The 22635-nt window shown below is 38.1% G+C and overlaps 1 protein-coding gene across 2 annotated transcripts in view; it reads right to left on the reverse strand.

Annotated features, from left to right (window-relative positions):
• The window catches only part of negr1 (neuronal growth regulator 1), a 540105-nt gene that overhangs the window by 149454 nt on the left and 368016 nt on the right, over positions 1-22635 (reverse strand). Inside the window, exon 4 of one of the 2 annotated variants that reach the window (XM_063064225.1) lies at positions 7939-8073. The exons of the other annotated variant lie outside the window; for it this stretch is intronic. Within the exon in view, the coding sequence (XP_062920295.1) occupies positions 7939-8073 (135 nt within the window). The remainder of the gene's footprint in view (positions 1-7938; positions 8074-22635) is intronic. 2 annotated transcript variants of the gene reach the window in all.

Genomic DNA, 22635 nt, shown 5'->3' on the forward strand with positions numbered 1-22635 from the left:
AATTCTGGAGGTGGGGGGCAGGGAGCTTAGGTTGGATAATGGAATTGGGTGAAATGTACATAATTCACAACCACCAAAACCGAGTTTCACTTGAAGAGGCTGGTCTGATGTGATGATGTTTTTACATAAAGATTTTTAGCATGCTTTTGTGTTTAGGTTTTGGAGTTCGATAAAATGTGTTATTGGTTTCATTAAACATAAAGCCACCTCACTTCATTATATTTTCGAAACCCTAAAGTTCCCTTTACTCTACCTGTCAATACCATCACAGTCTCTATAAGAAGACTATGTACCAAGGACGTCAATCCAGGTGTTCTCAAACCGGAAACCATCGATGAACCAGGAGATACATTCCCTACTGACATCTAGGTCTGCAGTAGTAAAATTAAGTGACCCTGATATTTACAAGAAATCAAGATATGAGTTGGGCCTCAATCGTGATAGGAGAAAAGTCCACAGAATGACATGTAGGTATGGGAATGGGGAGTCGAATTGAAATGGATAGCTACTGTGAGATGCTGGTGTACAAAACGAAGGTGCTTGACAAAATGATCCACTAATTTGCATCAGTTCTCATTGAGGAAGCTGGCCCTGGAGCACTGCATACAATAAATGACCCCAACAGACTCACAGATGAAACAACGCCTTACCTGGAAGGACTGTTTGGGCCCCTGAAGGGTGATGAGAGAAGAGGTGTAATGGCAGGTGTAGCACTTGTGACACTTGTGGGAAAAAGTGTCAGGAGGGAGATCAGTGAGGAGGGACGAATGGATAAGGGAGGCAGGATACCTTATATTCCATCTGGGTAGCTTCAAACGTGATAACATAAGCATCAATTTTCTAACTTCTAATAATCACTGCCCTCTATTCCTGCCTCTCCCCCCCTTCTCCCTTTCTCCATTTCTCATTCTGATTAACCTCTCACCTGCCCTTATGACCTACTGATCACCTCCCTCTGATTTCCCATCTTTTACCCTTTCTTCCATAGTCCATTGTCCTCTCCTATTAAATTCCTTCTTATTCAGTTCTTTACCTATTCCACCAATCACCTCCCAGCTTTTCATATTATCACCCTTCCCCCACCCTCACCTGGTCTCTCACATCCTCTGCCAGCTTGTACTCCATCCCCACCCCCACCATATTATTCTGGCCTCTGCTCCTTTCCTTCCCAGAAAGGTCTCTGCCTGAAACATCAACTGATCATTTCACTCCGTAGATTCTGCCTGACCTGTCTTCTTTCAACATTTTGTATGTGCTGCTCAAGAATTCTAGCATCAGCAGAATCTCTTGTGCGCATAAACAAAGACATAGGAACATAAGGAGTAAGAGCAGGAGTAGGCCATCTGGCCCATCGAGCCTGCTCCGTCATTCAATAAGATCATGGTTGATCTGATCATGGACTCGTGTCCATCTACCTGCCTTTTCCCCAGAACACTTAATTCCCCACTCACCCCAGATATTCTCTCTTCAACACATGTATTAAGCATAAGACACAAAAGCCAGAAAGCTCATACCACCTGGTTCAAGGATAGCTTCAACCCTGCTGTTACAAGAATACTACCTGGCTCTTTAATGCAATAACAATAAGATGGACTCTCGGCTTAATAATCTACTCATTAAGATCCTGTGCCTTGTTTATTTGCACTGTACTTTCTCTGTAGCTGTTATGGTTTGTTCTGCATTGCTATTTTTTTTTACCTTGTTCTACCTCAGTGCACTGTGTAATGATTTGATCTGTAGGAATAGAATGCAAGGCAAGCTTTTCACCGTATCTTGGTATATGTGAGGAAAATAAACCAATTCCAACTCCTTTCCCATCTCTCTACAACTGAAAACTTCCTTCTGCTTTCCCTACAAGAACATTCAATCATCTGGAAGAACTCAGAGCTTAAGAGGCATCTGTGGGTAATTGACAATATTTGGAATTGAAATCCTGCATCAAGCTTCACTTTATTCACCCCCTCTTCCCCAGTTCCAATGAAGAGTCTTGGAACTGAAACATTTCCACAGACACAGCTTGATGCTGACTGTTTTCAGCATTTTATGTTTTAATTTCCCTTTCACAGCTTCTGTTTTTTTAAATTTTCATTTCCTGTAAATTCTCTGTTGCGTCTAACTTCTTGTCTGTACAGCTGGGAATAGAATTAAGCTGAAAATAACACACATGCAGCATTATACAGAAAATACAGGATCTCGAAAAGACCCATCTAGTAACTAATATTGTCATGGTAACTCCATTCCCAAATTTATTCATGAAGGCCACTCTGGGAAAGATATTTTAATTCCAAGATCTGTGAGCTGAAGTTTAATTGTCGTGTAGTAGAGCTATCAATCAACGTGCAATCAGCCATAAGTGGTCAAACATTGTTTCAAAATCTGGGAAAAAATGACTGCACTGCCACTGTGCTCTGATTTATGTATAGCAAATACTACAGTCATATGTGAGAGGGAGCAACCATTTGCAGAAGGGTTTAAAATAAAGCAGCACACACTAAATGCTGGAAGAACTCAGCACGCCAGGCAGCATCAATGAAAAGAGTATAGTCAACATTTTGGGCTGAGATCCTGCATCAGCAGTACTGTTGAAGGGTCTCGGTCTGAAACGTCAACTGTACTCATTTCCATAGATGCTGCTTGGACTGCTGAGTTCTTCAAGCATTTTGTGTGTGTATGCTTGGATTTCCAGCATCTGCAGATTTTCTCTTGTTTGTGGAGGGTTTAAATTAATTTGGTATGCCCATAGATAATATTTGATTTAGATAATACATACTCTTTTATTTTTCATGTTACTTTTATTTCAGATTTTCCTGAAGGCAGATGTGGAGACGACCAAGGAAGGATAATGTAGTTTGGAGAGTCCTTGCTTTCTGAATGCCAAAGAATTAGCTCTAATAAAGTCTGTAGCAACAGTAGATGCAACATTCTAAGATACATAAATCATGCTTACCATGGTAAAGTACATATCATTGACAGTGTTGTGAAACCACTGACTCATATTTGTAATCAGTCTTTGATTGCTGGAGAATTTCCCAATAAAATGAAAATAACCGAGGTCATTCCAATATACAAAGCTGGAGATAAACATGTATTTTCAAATTATAGACCAGTTTCTTTGCTCTCACAATTTTCCAAAATATTGGAAAAATATTTGTTAGAAGGTTAAATGATTGCATAACAAAACATAATATACTCTGTGAACAGCAATATGATTTCAGAAAAAACAGAACCACTACAATAACATTAACAGATTTTGTAGAAGAAATATCAAACTCTATGGAAAGAAATGAATACACAGTGGGAATATTCCTTGATCTTAAAAAAGCATTTGACACCATTGACCATAAATTATTATTAAGAAAATTAGAAAGATATGGTATTAGAAGGGTGGCACATGACTGGTTAAGTAGTTATTTGGAAGACAGGTATCAGTATGTACATATAAACAACTCGAATTCAAAAATTTTGAGGGTAACTTGTGGGGTTCCACAAGGTTCAGTGCTTGGTCCATTGCTGTTCATTTTGTATATAAACGATATCTGTATGGTTTCTCAGATATTAAAATGTATATTATTTGCTGATGACACAACTATATTTTGTAGTGGGGAACATCTGAAACAACTTTTGGATACAGTGGAGAAAGAACTAAAAATTGTAAAGAAATGGTTTGATACTAACAAATTATCACTGAATCTAAGTAAACCTAAATTCATATTATTTGGAAACGGTGTACCAAACTCACATAGTAAACTTAGAATAAATGATGTTGAAATTGATAAGGTATCTGAAACAAAATTTTTAGGAGTGTAATAGATAATAAATTAAGCTGGAAACCATATATAAATTATGTCAAAGCAAAAATGTCAAAATCTATTGCAATACTGTACAAAGTGCAAGATTTCTTAAATCAGGAATCTTAGTATACATTATTCTGTTCACTTATAGTCCCATTCATGGCTTACTGTGTAGATGTATGGGGAAATACATACAAAACAAATACAAACTCAATTTTTCTACTCCAAAAGGAAGTCATACGAATTGTAAATAAGACAAGTTATTATGAGCCAACCAATCCACTATTTATTTAACTAAACACTTTAAAATCCAGAGATTTCGTAGATTTTAAAATAATACAAATTATGTATAAAGTAAAAAATGGACAGCTACTATAAAGTATTTAAATGTTGTTTAAAATGAGAGAAAGTCAACATGATTTGAGAGGAATATGTATATTTCAGAAACAGAGGATAAAAACAAATGTAAAAAATCATTGTATTTCAGTCAGGGGGTGAATCTATGGAACAGTTGTAGTGAGAATTTAAAAACATGCACCACACTTAACAAGTTAAAAACATTATTTAAAAATAATTGAATGAACAAATATAAAATATATGATTTTAAATGAATGGGAGTAATGTAAATAAATGACACTTGAAAGTGGATTTTGTGCTGAAAGATTATGAAATTTTTTGTTTTGATGTGATGATTGACACCAAATATGTTGTTGTATAAGTAAGAGGGGTAGGCGTAATAAGCTGTAGCTTCAGCCTACACCCTTTCGGTCTGTTTTAAAGAATATCTATTTTTTTGTTGTAATTTTGTCCTATGAAATCATTGTTGAAAATGATGCTTTTTGACCGAAATAAATTTCATTCATTCATTCATATGAAACAACACTAAATGTAAGTGGATTCTAAAATAGTAAAATATTTAAGAATGGAAATTATGCAAAACCAAATCGTGATGGAATGATTCCTTACCTAAGAAAGAGATTGAACTTGAATTACCCTACAGACGACTCCATCTCTCTCACTCTGATTTTCTCTCTCATGTTCACTTGCTGCCTAAACCAATTACCCTGTTCCAGTTAGGCTCAGTGTAGCGTCCATTATTCCACTCTGTGTTGCTGTTCACAAAGTGCCATGATATAGCTGTCAGCAATGTATCCATCCTTTACTCAAGATAGTCACTGTAGTTAGAAGAAGGTTGACTGATGCAACAATGTTTTAAAAGCTATATCACATGGTATACAGTTCCTAAAGGTAAATACACATTCATGTATACTGCCTGGGACCTGCCTTGATGAAGGATCTCAGCCCAAAACGTTAACTGCTTATTCCTTTCCATAGATGCTGCCTGACCTGCTGAGTTCCTTCAGCACTTTCCTTCATCTATACTGCATTGGTTCAGCTTAAAAATGAGCCCATGTAGATCTTCAACTATCTGAAAATATGTTCAATTGAGCTAACGCTTAACTACTTCCATATGTGAAATTAGACATTTTATTATTTTATTATTCTTACTTTATATATTTCAATAAGATTGCCACTCATTCCGTTGAATTCAAGGGAATTAGACTCAATCTGCTTAACCTATACAGTACAACAAACTGGTAGTATGTGAATCTTCAATCATTAATTTGTGTTTCTGCATTCTCAATTGTAATCCTGTAATTGAAGATCACATTGTAATCTTCCTTATTTGGGAGCAATTCTATGTATAATCATCCTGATGTAGCTCCTCCAGTGCTCTATATAATCAGCAGAAGTCTCTATTCGTGTATTCACATTCTCTTGCAAGAAAGGCCAATATACCATTTGCTATGTTCACTTTCAGTGACTTGTGTGGAAGAACAACCAGGTTGGCTTTTGTATTTTTCACCATTTAAATGTATTGTTCCTTATTACTTTTCCTACATCACATTTTTCCACATTCTAACAAGTCTATCTGCCATAGACTTGTTTATTCATTTGCCTCTCCACATCTCCCCAGAGCCTCAGTATAATCTCCTCATTGTACACACTGTTAGCTGGAATTGTGTTGTCAGCAGGCTCCTATATTCTATCTCTTTCGTTGAAGGTAGTCAATGTTCATCTAACAGTAGAGGTTGGTATTGCATTGTATCAAAAAAGACACATAGTACTCAGTTCTCAAAGGTATGTGCACATATGGTTAGAGATGTTTTGTGATAATTGACATAGGACAAATAGAGATCAATGAATGAAATTTGTCGAGAGGAAAGAGGGAAGCACATGTTTCTAAACAACAGACTCACAGGTTGATAGGACAGTAAAGAAGGCATATGGCAGTCTTGCCACATTAGTTGCAGAAATGAGCTCTAGAGTAGGGGAGTTACGTTGCAGCTTTATAAAACTCTGGTTAGGCTGTATCTGGAGTATTGCTTTCACTTCTGATTACCCCATTATAGGAAGGATGGAGAGGGTACAGAAGAAATTTACCAGGGTTCTGCCTAGATTATAGGATATGTGCTATAACGAGAGGTTGGGCAGGCTTGGGTTGTTCCGTCTGGAGCAGCAGAGGCTGAAGGGAGATCTGATTGAGATCTATCAGATTGTGAGGGACATAGATAGAGTAAGGAGCTGATATCTTCTTCCCAGAGGTGAAATGTCTAATACTAGAGGGCATGTATTTAAGGTGAGAGGGGGTAAATTCAGGGGAGATGTGTAGGGCAATTCTTTTTTTACACAGAGAGCAGTGGGTGCCAGGAATATGTTGCCAAGGGTGGTTGTGTAGGCAAATACAAAAGAAGCAATCATGAGGCTATTAAACAGGCTCATGAATTTGCAGGAAATGGAAGAATTGAGATTAGTTTAAACTAATTAAATTAGATTACTAATTTAGTTAGATCAGCACAATATCAGACCATTCAGCCCATGTTCCTCTGCTGTAATGTTCTAAATTTACTAGGCCATTGCTATGAGCGAGAAAAAGAAACTGGAAAATTATTACAGAAACACAAAAAACATAGAAACCTACAAAATAGGAGCAGCAGCATGCTATTCAGTTTTTAAGCCTATTCCACAATTCAGTATGATTATGGTTAATCATGCAAATTCAGTGCCCAGTTCCAGCTTTCTCACTATATTCACTGATCTCTCTTGCCCTCAAAACAGTATTTAACTCTTAAAGAAATCTATTTAACAATTAGACTGGAATTGCTTCTTGTGGTAGAGAATTTAATGAGCTTTGCACACTCTTGGAAAAGAAATTTCCCCTTATCTCGATCTTACTGATGCTCCATTACCCACAGTTTGTCCTAGACTCCTGAACATTCTTTCTGCATCTAATCTTTCAGTACTGTCAAGTATCTGTGAGACCTCCTTTCCTTCTAAACTCTAATATATATAAGCTTAATTGACCCAATCTCTCCTCGCATGTCATTCCTGATATACCCAGAATCAGTCTGGTGAACCTTCCCTGAAATCCCTTCCTATCAAAAACAAGCTTCCAAAGATAAGGAGAACAAAGTTACACACATTGAGATGCGGGGCTACAGCCATCTTTTGCTGCCTGGGAACTCAGTACATGACAGCATTTCTGACTTGCTAACTGTCCAGGCTGTGAACTATTCACAGGAGTGGAACTTGATAGGACCTGTAAGGAGATAGTTGAACAAATGACTTTGGTTGAAATGCTAGATACTGAGGACTATCTTAAAGGAAAGAGAGGCAGAGAAGCAGAGAGATGCAAGGAAAGAATTTTAAATTATGCACGCGAAATGAATCACTAATTGATGTGAATTTCTTTCTGAGCTGAGCAGTGTAACATTAAGCTGCCATACTCAATGCTCTCAAAACTGCACTGATGCAAAAACAATGGATCTAATATAATTGTGCCATGGGCTAATTCAGAGTTGAAAGGATTAAAACATGAAAGCAAAGGAAGTAACATTTAAAAAAAATGATGCAGATCAGAATTAAACACAGAAAATTCATTTCTGAAGAGTACATGGCAAATGTGCTGCCCACACCTTAGAGAAATTAATGACTTGATTGACTAATTCCAGTTTCTCCCTCGATGTGAACTTTTTTATTTTCACGTTGCAAGACCTGTGGTAAGTTTCCATTATATTCTGTTTTCAGCAAAAACACTAAAATCCAGAAGTTGAAGTTTTACGTATACTTTTTAAAGGCAACTTACAATTCACTGTAATACGAACTGTTCGTGTATCTGAAATTGACACATCATTGTTTGCGATACATTCATAGACTCCAGCTTGGTTCCGAGTAATGCCAGAAATCTCGAGGTATTCACCTTCGCTGATAAAATCTTTTGCTGAAATGTAAAAACAAATTTAAAAGATCAAAATATGTTTGGCTACAAGATTTATAATTTGAGATTAATACTTTGTGAGATATATTTTGATAAAATCATTTAAAATAACTCATATTCATGCATCGAGGAAAGCCAGACAGGTGACCTTTTGAAAAGAAAAACTAGTATTTAAATGTCGCAGACCAGGTCTGTATAATCATGATCCCTGTAACTGTTCCTGTACATATCTTTGAAACCTTGCACATACAGACCAGACTGCAACTATTCCTGTAATAGAGTTCAGTGACCCTTCAACAACGAGGATTTATTCCACCTTTAGAAATTTTTACATCAGGTAATCTGACATCAATGAAATGCACTGAGAGGGAAACAGCTTTTCTTGTCTCAGGAACGCTAATATTAACTGGTTTTGTTTACTACATACGTACAAAGAAATGAAATACAGAAGTTCAATACAATTACCTTTTTAAGCTTCTTAATCCATACGTAAAATATAGTAAAGGGACATCTTCATGGTTACTTTTTAAATTAATATCAGAAATATAACAAATACAATCGAACTTCAGTCACTAGCTTGAGTAAATGTATTTAATCTTCGTCACTAGTACAGGAAGATCAATGTAATGGCCACCGTTCCAGCCTGTATTGAAGCTCAAGCTGCCTGCTGGAATGTAATTGGCATTTTATGATGAAGACCAATTAGTCTTCGATAATTTCTGCCTTATCAGATACGATAGGGTCTTTTAAGAGATTCCTGGATAGGTACATGGAGCTTAGAAAAATAGAGGGCTATGGGTAACCCTAGGTAATTTCTAAAGTAAGTACATGTTCAGCACAGCATTGTGGGCTGAAAGGTCTGTATTGTGCTGTAGGTTTTCTACGTTTCTATGTTTCTATGTTCTAGTCTACACCCATTACTGTATGAATACTGATATAGATAAATAAAGGAGAGTGCAGATTAAAAAATGCTTTCCTTTAACCATTATAAAACAGAATTTTAGGGTGTGCACTTTAAAAATCCTTGATCAAGACTCAGCCTTAATGGTTGTCTTCAACTTCTAGGTGGTTGGGTGGATGAATCACAGTTGTTTAACAGGAACATAAACAGGTGAATGACGAGGATGCTTCCATTCATCAAATTTTGCCTGGAAGTTTAGAACTGCTTTTCTTATACAGTGTTTTAACCACAATGGGAGATTAACATAAATGTTTAAAAAGTTAGTTATAACAGGATATGGGGACAGCTTCTGTGACAGCAATGGGTCACTACAGTGAAAAAGAGTTTTGACCGGCAACCAGTCGGCGTTTGGGATTGATTAGCAAAAGCAAGTTAAAGGAAGACAGGGGTAAGCAGAGAGGCCTTCGTCGCAGCGGCCATCATCTGAGTGGTGATCTTGAGGCTTAGCTTTCCGAGGCTTCAGTCAGAGAAATCAAAGAAAAGAAAAACTCTAGGTTAAATTTTTTTCCCTTCCGTTCTTTATATCTATTCAGCTAGGACAAATGCCAGACTAGGTAGTTGAATGCTTCTTTTGCGAGATGTGGGAAGGCAGGGAGACCTCCAGTGTCCCTGATGACTACAACTGCAAGAAGTGCATCCAGCTGCAGCTTCTAACAATCCACGTTAATGAGTTGGAGCTGGAAATGGATGAACTCTGGATCATCTGGAAGGCTGAAGGAATAATAGATAGGACGTATAGAGAGGTAGTTACACCCAAAGGGCAGGAGACAGAAAACTGGGTGACAGTTGAGGAAGGGTAAAGGGGTTAAGGAGCTAGTGTAGAGTACCCCGATGGATACTGTCAGGGGAGTTGACCTAACAGAGGAAAGTCACAGTGGTCGGGCATCTGGCACTGAGTCTGCCTCTGTGACTCAGAAGGGAAGGGTGGAGAAGAGGCACACTGTGGTGATAGGGGATTCGTTAGTTAAGGGAATGGACAGGAGGTATTGTGGATGAGAACAAGGTTCCAAGATGATGCCTCCTGGGTGCTAGGGTCCAGGATATCTTGGACTGAGTCCACAGCATTTTTAAGAGGGAGGGTGAGCAGCCAGAAGTCGTGGTCTATGTAGGTACCAATGAAATGGATAGGATGAGTGATACAGTTCTGCATAAGGAGCTCAGGGAGTTAGGTGCTAAGTTAAAGAGTATAATAAGAGAAAGAGAAATAAGTATTTTGCATCAGTCTTTATTGTGGAAGACACTAGTAGTATGGCAGAAGTTCCAGATATCAGGGGTCATGAAGTGTGTGAAGTTACCACAGCTAGACAGAAGGTTCTTGGGAAACTGAATGGTCTGAAGGTACTTAAGTCACCTGGAAAAGCTGGTATACACCCCAGTGTTCTGAAAGAGGTGATTGAAGAGATTGTGGAGGAATTAGTAATGGTCTTTCAAGAATCACTAGATTCCAAAATAGTTCTGGAAGACTGGAAAGTTGCAAATGTCACTCCACTTTTCAAGAACAGAGAGAGGCAGAAGAAAGGAAACTACAGGCCAGGTAGTTTGATGTCAGTGTTTGGGAAGATGTTGGAGTCAATTATTAAGGATTAAGGCTCAGGATACTTGGAGGCACGTGATGAAATAGGCCATAGTCAGCATGGTTTCCTCAAGGGAAACTCTTGGCTGACAAATCTTCTGGAATTCTTTGATGAAATAACAAACAGGGTAGACAAAATGGAATCAGTTTATGTTGTGTACTTGGATTTTCAGAAGGCCTTTGACAAAGTGCCACACATGAGGCTGCTTAACATGTTATGAACCCATGGTATTACAGGAAAGATTTTAGCATGGAGCAGGACCTTCAGGGTTGTGACCTCAGGATTGCTTCACATGTGACCTGCTCATGAGGCCAGAACTAGGAAGATTATACAGTTTAACACATGGCTAAGGAGCTGGTGTAGGAAGGAGGGCATCATTGGGCTCTCTTCCAGGGAAGGTGGGATCTGTACAGAAGGGACAGTTTTCACCTGAACTGGAGGGGGACTAATATCCTAGTGGGAAGGTTTGTTAATTCTGCACAGTGGGGTTTAAACTGGAGTTGCAAGGGAGATGGGAACCAGAATGCCAGAACAGTTAGTGGAGAAATTGTGGCGGCAGATGTTGGTAAGACCTCAGACAATGTTAGGAATCAAAAGGTTGAACATGATGCGACTAATATCCTGAGCTGTGTATATTTCAATGCAAGAAGTATCATGGAAAGATGGATGATAGTGCTGAAGATGATGTAGCTGGTTTACAAACAGAGGCAATGTGTAGTGAGGAGAGGCTGTTGTTAGGGCAAAGTTGCAGTCAACAGGATGAATTGCAATGTAAAAGGTGGACAAAATTGAAAAGGATGAATACAGGACTGAAGGTGTTGTATCTGAATGCACACAATATGCGGAATAAGGTAGATGAAGCTGCAGCACAGTAACAGATTGGCAGGTATGATCATGGCTGAACGAAGATTATAGCTGGGAGCTTCATGTCCAAGGACACACATTATATCAAAAGGACAGGCAGGAAGGCAGAGGAGGTTGTGTTGCACTGTTGGTAAAAAATAATCAAATAATTAGAAAGAGGTTACATGGGTTTGGAAGGTGTTGCCACGTTGTGGATAGAGCTAAGGAACGGCAAGGGTAAAATGACCCTGATGGGAATTGTATACTGACCCCCAGACAATAGTAAGGATGTGGTCTACAAATTACAATGGGAGATAGAAAATGCATGCCAAAACGGCAATACTGCAAGAGTACAGTCGACGTTTTAGGCCAAGTCCTGATGAAGAGTCTTGGTCTGAAATGTTGACTATAGTCTTTTCCATAGATGCTGCCTGGTCTGCTGAGTTCTTCCAGTATTTTATGTGTGTGTTGCTTGGATTTCCAGCATCTGCAGATTTTCTCCTGTTTGTAAACGTTACAATAGTCATGGAGGATTTCAAAATGAAGGTAGATTAGGATGGATAAAGCAGTGGCTGATTGGCAGGAGGCAAAGAGTGGGAATAAAGGGAGCCTTTTCTTGTTGGCTGCCAGTGACTAGTGGTGTTCCACAGGGGTCTGCTTTGGGACCATTTTTTTTACATTATGTCCATGATTTGGATGATGGAATTGATGGCTTTGTTGCCAAGTTTACAGATGGTATGAAGATAGGTGGAGGAGCAAGTGGTTCTGTGGAAGTACAGAGGCTACAGAAGTACTTAGACAGATTAGGAGAAAGGGCAAAGAAATGGCAGATTGAATACAGTGTTAGGTAGTGTATGGTCATGCACTTTAGTAGAAAAAATGAAAGAGTTGACTATTTTCTCAATGGCGAGAAAATACAAAAAAAGTTGAAGTGCAACGGGACTTGGGAGTCCTTGTGCAGAATTCCCTAGAGGATAATTTGCAGGTTGAGTCTGTGGTGAGGAAGGTAAATGCAATGCTGGCATTCATTTCAAGAGGACTAGAATATAAAAGCAGGGATGTACTGTTGAGACTTTATAAAGCACTGGTGAGGCCTCACTTGGAGTATTGTGAGCAGTTTCAGGCCCCTTATCTTCGAAAGGATGTGCAGAAACTGGAGATTGTTAAAAGGAGGATCATGGAAATGATTCCAGGATTGAATGGCTTGTCATACAAAGAACGTTTGATGGCTCTGGTGCCATACTCACTGGAATTAAGAAGAATGAGGGTTGGCCTCATTGAAATGTAACAAATGGTGAAAGGCCTTGATAGGGTGGATGTGGAGAGGTTATTTCCTATGGTGGGAGAGTCTAAGACCAGAGGACACAGCCTCAGAATAGAGGGGATAAGGAGAAATTTCTTTAGCCAGAGAGTGGTGAACCTGTGGAAATCATTGCCACAGGCAGCTGTGGAGGTTAAGTCTTTATGTATATTTAAGGCAGAGGTTAATAGATTCTTGATTGATCAGATCATGAAGGGATATAGGGCTGAGAGGAAAATTGGAACAGCCATGAGGAAATGGCAGGGCAGACTCAATGGGCACTCTTCCAGCGGCCCTGGGAAGGAAAGAAAACTTACTTGACTTGTTGAGTGTTCCAGCGATAATTGTCTTTATTTCAGAAGCTCAACCCCAATGGCCCAGAAATTCTTAGAAGAAGATAGCCAATTGTGCTTGCTGCTTGCTGCTTCCCTAACTGCAATGTCAGTACTTACCTGGTAAGGATTTGTGAGCCTCAATGTGACCCACAGAACCTACATGACCTCGAGAAATGGTAAGTTCCACTCACAGAAATGGACTGACTGCTCACTAAGTCGCACATATCCACTAAGTGTCAAGCCTACCAATCAAATGAATGCTTCTGAATATCTTTAACATTTACTAAGATATAAAACGCTATTGCAAAACAATGATGCTACAATCTTTTAAAGAAAATCACAAATACACCACAAATCAACACAACATATTTAAGTTAACTAAGTTAATTCAAGTTGGTGTGAATTACAGTTGACTATCCATTTACCTTCTCAACCAGTTCTTCCTAATGTAATGATTATGCAAACAATATCAACCACTGAGAAACTGCCAGAAGACAACATTCTGCTCCTGGCCTCCATGAACAGTCCAATGTGAGAGAACAGTCAGATATTAAGTGGGAAGGATCAAGCAAATTTCAGGATTTCCATGTCACAAACAGAATTGCTGCTGTTTCTCAGTAATTTCTGGTTCATTGTGCCTTTTCCCCGAGCATTAGTACAATGTTATCCAAAAGCAATTGCTGATTAGACATGGACTAATGGACACAGACTGATTAGATACAGACTTATGGCTTTATTTCCTTAGGACTAATTTTAATTCCTTTCTCTTCTTCAGCAGTTCATCTGGAATGAGTATGACTTGGATTAACTTTCAGTATGCTCGCAGAAAAAAAAAACATGGTTGTATGTGGTGACATGTATGTACTCTGATAATAAATTTACTTTGAACTTTTGTAATTTGAACTGTGGTAGGTGCTTTGTGGAACCTGCAGAAATACCACTATTGGCACATGGTGGATGAGTGGATGGTCTCCGAGTCAGTGTGTTACTTCCACCATTTACACAGAGCAACAAATTGATTTGCTGTTTTTAAAGCCGATTTTGAATGGCTGTGGTCCAGGGATACCAGCAGACAGTGGAAATGTTGGAGTTCTTCTTCCACCTGATAATCTCTTGTCTTGGTAGAGCTTGGAATAAATCACCGGCTTCTGGAGATTGCTATCAGGTATTCAAGCAATTTAGCCTGCCCAATGAAGCAACCATAATTATTGCCTTAATAGTGGGGATGTTGGCCTGGGAAAGAATACTCAAGGTTGACTCACTAAATGTGTCAGTGGATCTAGAGAAATTTGTTAAGCAACATTGGTGGTACCTCTCCATACAGTGAGACACCCACTGGAGGTATTCCATGTTCAGAAACATATAGAACAATGAGAATCTTTGTGTCTGGGATTCTGATCTGGATCAGATGACAAAAAGCTGTGCTGGGACATTAATGGTGATGATGAATTTCATCATCAATGTCTATATTTATAAAGAGCAGGCTCAGAAGCAACAGGAAATACTCCCAGTATTCCATCATCTGATCATAGGTTACAATTATGCCTTCTCTAATTGAAGGGTTCTTTAAAGTGATGCTTCTGGCGAGCACTGACTCCCATTGTATCCCCAATAAACTTTATCATCCTCTAGCCCTTGAGCACAAACTCAGCATGTTGCAGTCATTGTTACACACAGTCCATGACCAGAAGCTGCATTTTGGCCCCTGACCTCGAAAGAGCCCTGATCCTGAACAATATTGTTTTAAATGATCAGATAAAACTCTTCAAGTGTTTTCTTAATTAGGGACACAAATTGTTTGCTAATTTGTTTTAGTTTCGCCCTTATGTAAGAAGATGTATTTTGTTGGACACTATTAAAAGTAGTGCAATGTTTGCAATCTTGATAGGTTTCCCTTTATTTCCTTCTTTATGTTCATGCTTTATATTCCATTTTACTTGATCTAGCAAGCTGATGTGAAACGCTTGTATCTCCAAAATATTTGTTAAACATTGCATCGATCCCTCCATTGTAAAGAAGGTGGTATTTCAATGGCATGACAGATCAAACTCATCACTGAGAGGTTCTGTGAATTGAAAGATTGCATGGAACAAATGCTGAGATTTGCTTCTGCAATTATACAATGATAATTACATACAATCACTGTGCAAATGCATTGTGCTCCAATCTTTGACATGAAGGGCTCAGATGGAAATTCAGCTTGACAGTCTGTGCACTTTTGGTGAAAATTTTTCACAGATGGATCCTGAATTCTGCCTCCACATCCATTATTCTGCACCTCAAAAATACATAAAACAATATTGAATTTCTCCCACTGCACTTGGTCGAGGCACTTTTTATCCTCCTTAATGTTTAATGTGGTATTACATCAGATTGTGATGCTCCTGCCTTAATTACTCTTAATTATTCAAACTAAGAACAAACACAGATCTTGATGCAACAGGTATTTTACAGTTTACTTAAACTCATTATTTATGCAATTTCTTCCATTAAGCTCATTACTGGAATTATGCCAGATCTCTCCTGTGTCTTAAAGCATGCTTTTCTAAAAATTGAAACAACTAACACAATATAGTTTTGAAGTCAAATTTAAGTAAATTTGTATTACATGTAAATTGCTAAATAGGCAAGAAAAAGCTTTGTGTGAGAGTAATTATTTCTTCAAATGCACTTCCAATAGCAAGTTAGAAGCATGTGCAAACATTAAGGTGAACATGAATATATTTTCTAATGTTGATCTAGGGACAAACAGGTTAGGAGTTCAACAAAAGTAGCCAGGATGAAAAATTTATTTTGTGCCACATGACATGGAAAACATTACTTAGTGACTCATATTTTAGTTATTGCATACAGCAACTACAAAACACATGTTCAGTTAATTACACTGGATGTGAATCCCACTACTCAAACGTATTAAGACCTTCGTTATAAATAATACAATAACATGGTTTAGGCCAATGTTCTGGGACACAGCACACTTTGCATGATTTGTTTTTTTCTGCACATTGTTTGTTTGACGGTCTTTTTTAAATGGGTTCTATTGGGTTTCTTTGTTATGTGACTACTTGTAAAAAGACGAATCTGAAGGTTGTATAGAGTATATATACTTTGATGATAAATGTACTTTGAACTTTGATTAGCGGAGTAGTACTGCTCTTACAGCAAGGACGGACATCTGTCACACTTGCTTGACATGACAGCTGTGCATTTTTCAGTTCTCTTTCCCACAATCTAAATGTCTCTCCTTCTGATCTTGATTGTCTATCCTTCCTCACTCATTCAAAATTCCTCTCTTCAATCTGAACCTCTGAGTTCTCCATCTCAGTCTAATCTCCACCTCCTCCCAATTCAGATGCTCCTTTCTCCATTCTCATCCTCTAGTCCCCTATCCTCTTTCTCTGATATGTCTCTCCTCTCTCCCATTTCCTGTCTTTCCCCTTCAAGTCCCTTCCCCTTTCCTGTTTGAACATTTGTCTGCTATCCCTCCACCTCCCTGCTCCTTCATCTGCAATCTCCATCTTTCGTCCAATCTAGCAGCAAGGAACCAGATGGAAAATAATTAACTTTAAAGTAAATCTTCAGAACTTTATATAAAACCTGATTACAATGACAGAAATAGACACTAAAAACATACAAGGGAGATGTAATAACCTTGGAACAAAGTGCAAAAACACAAAACAAAACTAGGATGTCTTCTCCATGTGATATTTAATGTGCCTGTCTCTTTTGCAGCTCACTGGAGGATGTTCAGACTCCCCAGAAGTGTGTGCTCATACAGAAAGACTTTTTTTTGTCAGCCCTCAATATTGACACTGACAGCTCAACCAGAGGGCTGTTGAACTATCAATCCCATGAAACAAAGCACTGTTTGCTTGGTAAAATAATATCTTATTTAAGGAATGGATACAAATAGCTCTCGCCAATAACTACTAATGACCAGACAATTCATGCCCAAATCACAAACAATTTTTCTCACTCAATAATTATTCCATGCAGTAGTTTAACAAAGCAAATGATGCTTACAGCTCCAGAACATCAGAAGAAAGTCGTCAATAACTTGCAAAGGGCAAATAGTCTGTAGGTGTATAAATAAATAGTGTATAACAATAAAACCCAGCAAGTTACTTTTGCTACTTTAAATTGTGTTCTGCATTAATGGAACTAGCAGCTGTATGTATATTTAAATGAATCTTTTGTTCTATTGGTCCGGTATTCTAAGAGATTAATCCAAACTTTTCATGTGCAGTTCTATTTTGTTTTCCTAGTTATGGACACGATATATTTTTGTTTTGTGTTTTTGCATTCCATTACAAAGTTGTTATACAGTATCTCCCTTTAGTTTCTGTTTCTCTTCGCTTAATTAGTTTTATAAGAAGTTCTGAAGATTTACTCTAAAGTGTTTTTTTTTTGTGAATAGTATTCAGGAGAAGGAGAAAGGTGTAGAAAGAGGTGGGAGATCAGCAAAAGGCTGTTAGAGATATAAGGGAGAAAGGGAGTACAGAGATGGACCACAAAAGATTCTGCAGGAAATCTGGAGCAACACACACAAAATGCCGGAGGAACTCAGCAGGTCAGGCAGCGTTTATGAAGAAGAATAAACAGTTGACCATCTGGGCCGAGACTCTTCATCAGGACTCAACTTCTGTCTCTTCATACTGGAAAGGAGTATCTGAGGAATTGCTGAGAGCATTTGAAATGAAGTGAAGAGATGGCAAAGAAACACAGTGAAGGTATAGTGGTCATCTGTAGTCGAGAAGCTGCGAGAATGACACACTTGTAGAAGGCATGAACAAGCTTTAACAATAATAGTATAAAGCATACAAATCTGGGAATATACAAAATATGGAACAGTAATTCCCTTTCATCAAACTCTAGCAGATGGTAGAGAGAAAAAAAATTGCCAGCTGGAGCTAGGCTTCTCACCACAACATCATCAGTCTAGGGAGAGAGAAGAGCAATTGTTATCAGTAGAGCATAAATTCTTGACAATGATGTGACCAATCAAAAAACCCACAAGATTTCAATATTTTACAAGTCACTTTCCCATATCAGTGAGGATCAAGAACAAGTGGCAACCTCACATTAGATCATGTACTAAATCACATAGTGAAATTCTCTAAATTTAAAGTCACACATTTTGTCTATATTTGAATATTTGCATTGCAGATATGTGTCAACAAATAGAATTGGAAAATCCACAGCAGTATAGTATCACTATTAGTAGGTGTACAGACCACCTTCACATCACAGGGATCAGGTGAGTGAGGCCAGCAGACAACTGAAGGATGGGAAGTCATGAGAATGGTTTGAAGTACAAAGTAAATTTAATATCAAAGTAGATATATGCTATCGTACACTACTTTGACATTTATTTTCTTGCAGGCATTTACAGGGAAAAAAGAAATGTAATAAAATTTCTCAAAAAAATATATATAAGAAGACAAAGACTGGCAAACAACCAATGTGCAAAAGAAGACAAACTAATAAAAAATCTTGAGAACAAGAGTTCTTGATTGCTGAGTTTGTAGATTGTAGAATCAGTTCAAGATAGTGGTGATTAAAGTCACCACTAGGTCTTATGAGAGACCAGAAAATTCTTGTAGGATCAGGAAAGGAGAAAAGATGGCAGAATGTTGAGGGATCAGGAGAGTAGTGAGGTCGACAGTCTTTTGAAGTAGAAACGGATATTGGCAGCAAATAGTGGGTGTCATGGGGTCAGGCATCATAAATTGTAATTCAAGGTGTGGGCAAAAGATTATTGCTGTTGCACTTGGGGAGGTGAGCAGGTGGAGAGATCCCAATGATGTGGGGAGGAACTTTATCACATTGCAAGCCTCCCAGTTTTACAGTGCAATATGTAGACCATATTATGCCAGAATTAACAGCCCAGAAAACCATAGTCCAAGATTCTGGTCAGTGCAAAAGGAGAATGGTGCATGGAATGCTATCATCCAGTGCACATAAACTGGTGAAAGGCTAAAACATGGCCATGTATTTTCAAGATTAGCAAGTGACACAGCATGACCCAGAAATAATTAGACCATAAGCTATAGGAGCAGAAGTAGGTCATTTGGCCCATCGAGTCTGCTCCGCAATTGTTAATTGTTACTGTCTTTTAATTTGGAAACAATTTTGATTTTGAATTGCATAACCATAAAAAGTGTTGAGTAAATGCATCGCTATGCAGTAGTTATTAACTATGTTTGTGATGTACTAAATATCCTACACAATGTAATAGTTGGTGTCTGACCATTCTTCAGTATAAGAAAACTACAAACATAAGAAAGTGTCAATTTTCAAACCTTAAACAAAGGGACAACAACCTTGTGTTGTCTGATTTTTATACCACTGTAAATCTATAAAACTATAAAATCATTCCAAATACATTGTACAATCAAGATATTGTGTAATTATGTGTTGTCTGATTGGATAGGTTACAGAAAATCTGAAGATGCTGGACATCCAAGCAACACACAGAGTCTTGCTGAAGGGTTTCGGCCCGAATTGTTGACTGTACTTTTTTTTACATCGATGTTGCCTGGCCTGCTGAGTTCCTCCAGCATTTTGTGTGTGTTGCTCAAAATAACTTTATTCACATAATGACATACAAGATGGAACTAACTAAGCATTTAAAGAGGAAAACATTTAACAGCAGAAAAAGCAGGTTTAAAGGACTGTAGTACGTTGAAGTGTACAGTATATGGAGCTGGTCTAATATAGACATGTCTGGCCAGACAGCCATTTGAGAAAACAAGAGAAAATCTGCAGATGTTGGAAATCGAAGCAACACACGCAAAATGCTGGAGGAACTCAGCAGGCCAGGTACGTCATTTTGTGTATGTCATTTGAGAAAATATTTTTATGTTTGTACAATTAGAAATCACTATTTACATTGCTGACATATGACTATTTCATTCCTCTAACTTTTTCTCTCTGTTAGTTTAGTTGATGTGTTAGTCTGTTTTAAATAGGCAGCAGTGGGTGGCATGGTAGTATAGTGGTTAGCACAATGCTTTCCAGTAGCAGCGATTGGGTTCAATTTCTGCTGCTGCCTGCATGGAGTTTGTACGTTCTCCCCATGACCACGTGGGTTTCCTCTGGGTGCTGGGTTTCCTCCCATAGTCTAAAGACATACCAGCTGTTAGATTAATTCGTCATTGTAAATTGTCCCGTGATTAGGCTAGGGTTAAATTCGGGGTTGGCTTGAAGGGCCCTCTCTGAGCTATATCTCAATAAAATAAATAAAAATAAAATTTTAATTCTCTAACATTAAGATTCCATCACAAACAATTCTGAACTACTGAAGACTCATGAAATAACTTAAAGAATTTGCTTTTTTTTTGTAAATATTAACCCTATTCCAATTTATCATGAGAACCTTGACCTTTGCTGGACTGGATTCCTATGGCCCCTCACCTCGGAAGCCAATCTTTGTGTGGGAGCCCTGCAGTAAATGTAACAGACATTTTAATCATGAAGAGCATCAAAGCTGAACCTGATGTTGTTTTTGCCAATATTCACAGCTGTCTAGTTTCTAGCAATCAAGACTGTTTCTTCCTCTCCCTGCCTTAAGGAACTAATTGCTCATTAGACTCCAAATCCGAGGGCATGCACAAGAAATTTAAATCTGACCGCTTTTCAAGGGGCACATTATGTACACACGTTATGCACATCATGTATACATGCTCATCCCTGGCATGCATAATGATCATAGGAGGAGGGATTGTAGCTCTGAACGCACTGTCCTTTGCATGCTGGAATCAATTCTATTACAGCTGATGTTAGTTAAGTCAGTAATCATTGGGATATGGATGCAGGAGTAGGACCTTCAGTTCTTAGAGCCTGAATTTGGTTAGATCAGGTTCCTCAGCTCCATTTACACACTCTTGTTTCATTTCCTTTGATGCTCTCACCTGGAATTAATAGAATCTCTGTTCACATCTGGTTTCCCATAAGACACTGTAAAATAATTCAGTCACTCTAAGGTAAAACAAATGCTTAATATTGTAGAAATTCTGCATTAAACAGACTCCAGAGAATCGCAATTCAAGTCAACAAAAGTTAGAAGTCATCATAAGCTCTGGAATGGCTAAAGAACATAAAAAAGGGCTGTGGAGAGACTGACCAGTGGACAGAACCTTGGCAGATGCAATTTGCTACAAGAAAGAATGAAGACGGTTGTCTACATTCTAAGGTTTGCAATTGGCTTATTCCCTGAATGTTAAAACTCCAGGAACCATGGAGGAGCAAAGGGATTTGGGGCATCGGTGTGCACAAAAGAACTTAAAGTGAATCAACTTGTAAAAGCAGAAATTATAAACTGAATGGAACTAATAGAATGTTGGTCTTTTTCAAAAAAAAGGCTTCATGCGATTAACAACACTAGAGCAAAACGAATTCAAATTTCAATGATTTTCCTCATATAGTGTTAACTACTAAAATAAACACAAAATGCAATTTTAGATTATTTGAAAAGTGTTTTGATTTTTCCTCCTTAGTACTTCTATTGTCTTTAATGTACAAATATTACTGATTTGCCCTTTTTTCTAAAAAGTCCTTATTTTCCAATGTAGCCCGGCACTTGCACTGTATTTTGAATGGTATCAAAATTCATAGTCACACTAAAATCTTTATTGCTAGTTTTGCAACAAATCAATTGTGGAAGATGTTAAGAGTGATAGAGGTCAATCTTGTCCATTATTCATTGTAAGCTGGATGAGACTGCTATGGCTTGTTTTGCTGTTGTTGTTTTGCTGCTGTCATTCTGTTGTTGTTGTGTGTTTTGTTCTTCTGAACATTGTGGACACACCATGTTGGTGCTGGGATGTGTGCTGACACTTGTGGCCTGCCCCAGCATCTAATAAATTAAACAAATCTGAATCCGAATCCCAAAATGCTGGTCTTGGAAGGGATACACGGTTCAATTATCTTATTACCACAGTAGCTTCAAGGGTTAAGCTGTACCAGGTTGCAGTCCTTTGAAGACCAAAGGACAATTTAATTCAGGATTCTAAAAGATGAAAGAATTTAACAGGGCTAACCTGGGAAAGTTATTTCCTCTGGTATGGATTCCATAACAAGAAGACATAACTTAAAATTAAAGCTCAACTATTCAGGAATAAAATTGTACAAAGGAAAGTGTATATCTGAAACTCTTGCCTCTGAAAGGCTGCTGAAGCAGCATCAATTGGAATTTCCAAGAGTGATGCTGGTGATAATTCGTTCAGCTTGGGTTTCAAGTGATACAGTGAGTGGAGCAAAGATGCAGATTAAACATGATCTAAGTGAAAAACAGAGAAGGCTCAGAGTTAAATGACCTACTCTTGTTGATATGGTTCTATAATTATATCGCAAACATACCCCAGTTTTAGAGACATAAATTTTTTTATACTATATAAAACAATAGATATGTTTAAAAGAAGTGTATTGATTTAACACTTAATATCTCCAATTTAATGATTGACTTTTCAACTTAATGTCATCAGCCACAATTGTATTGAATGGCAGAGTGAGCACAAGAAGCAGAATTATCCCACGCTGTTTCTATTTCTT

The sequence above is a fragment of the Mobula hypostoma genome, chromosome 12 (genome assembly GCF_963921235.1).
Source record: "Mobula hypostoma chromosome 12, sMobHyp1.1, whole genome shotgun sequence".
Lineage (NCBI taxonomy): Eukaryota > Metazoa > Chordata > Chondrichthyes > Myliobatiformes > Myliobatidae > Mobula > Mobula hypostoma.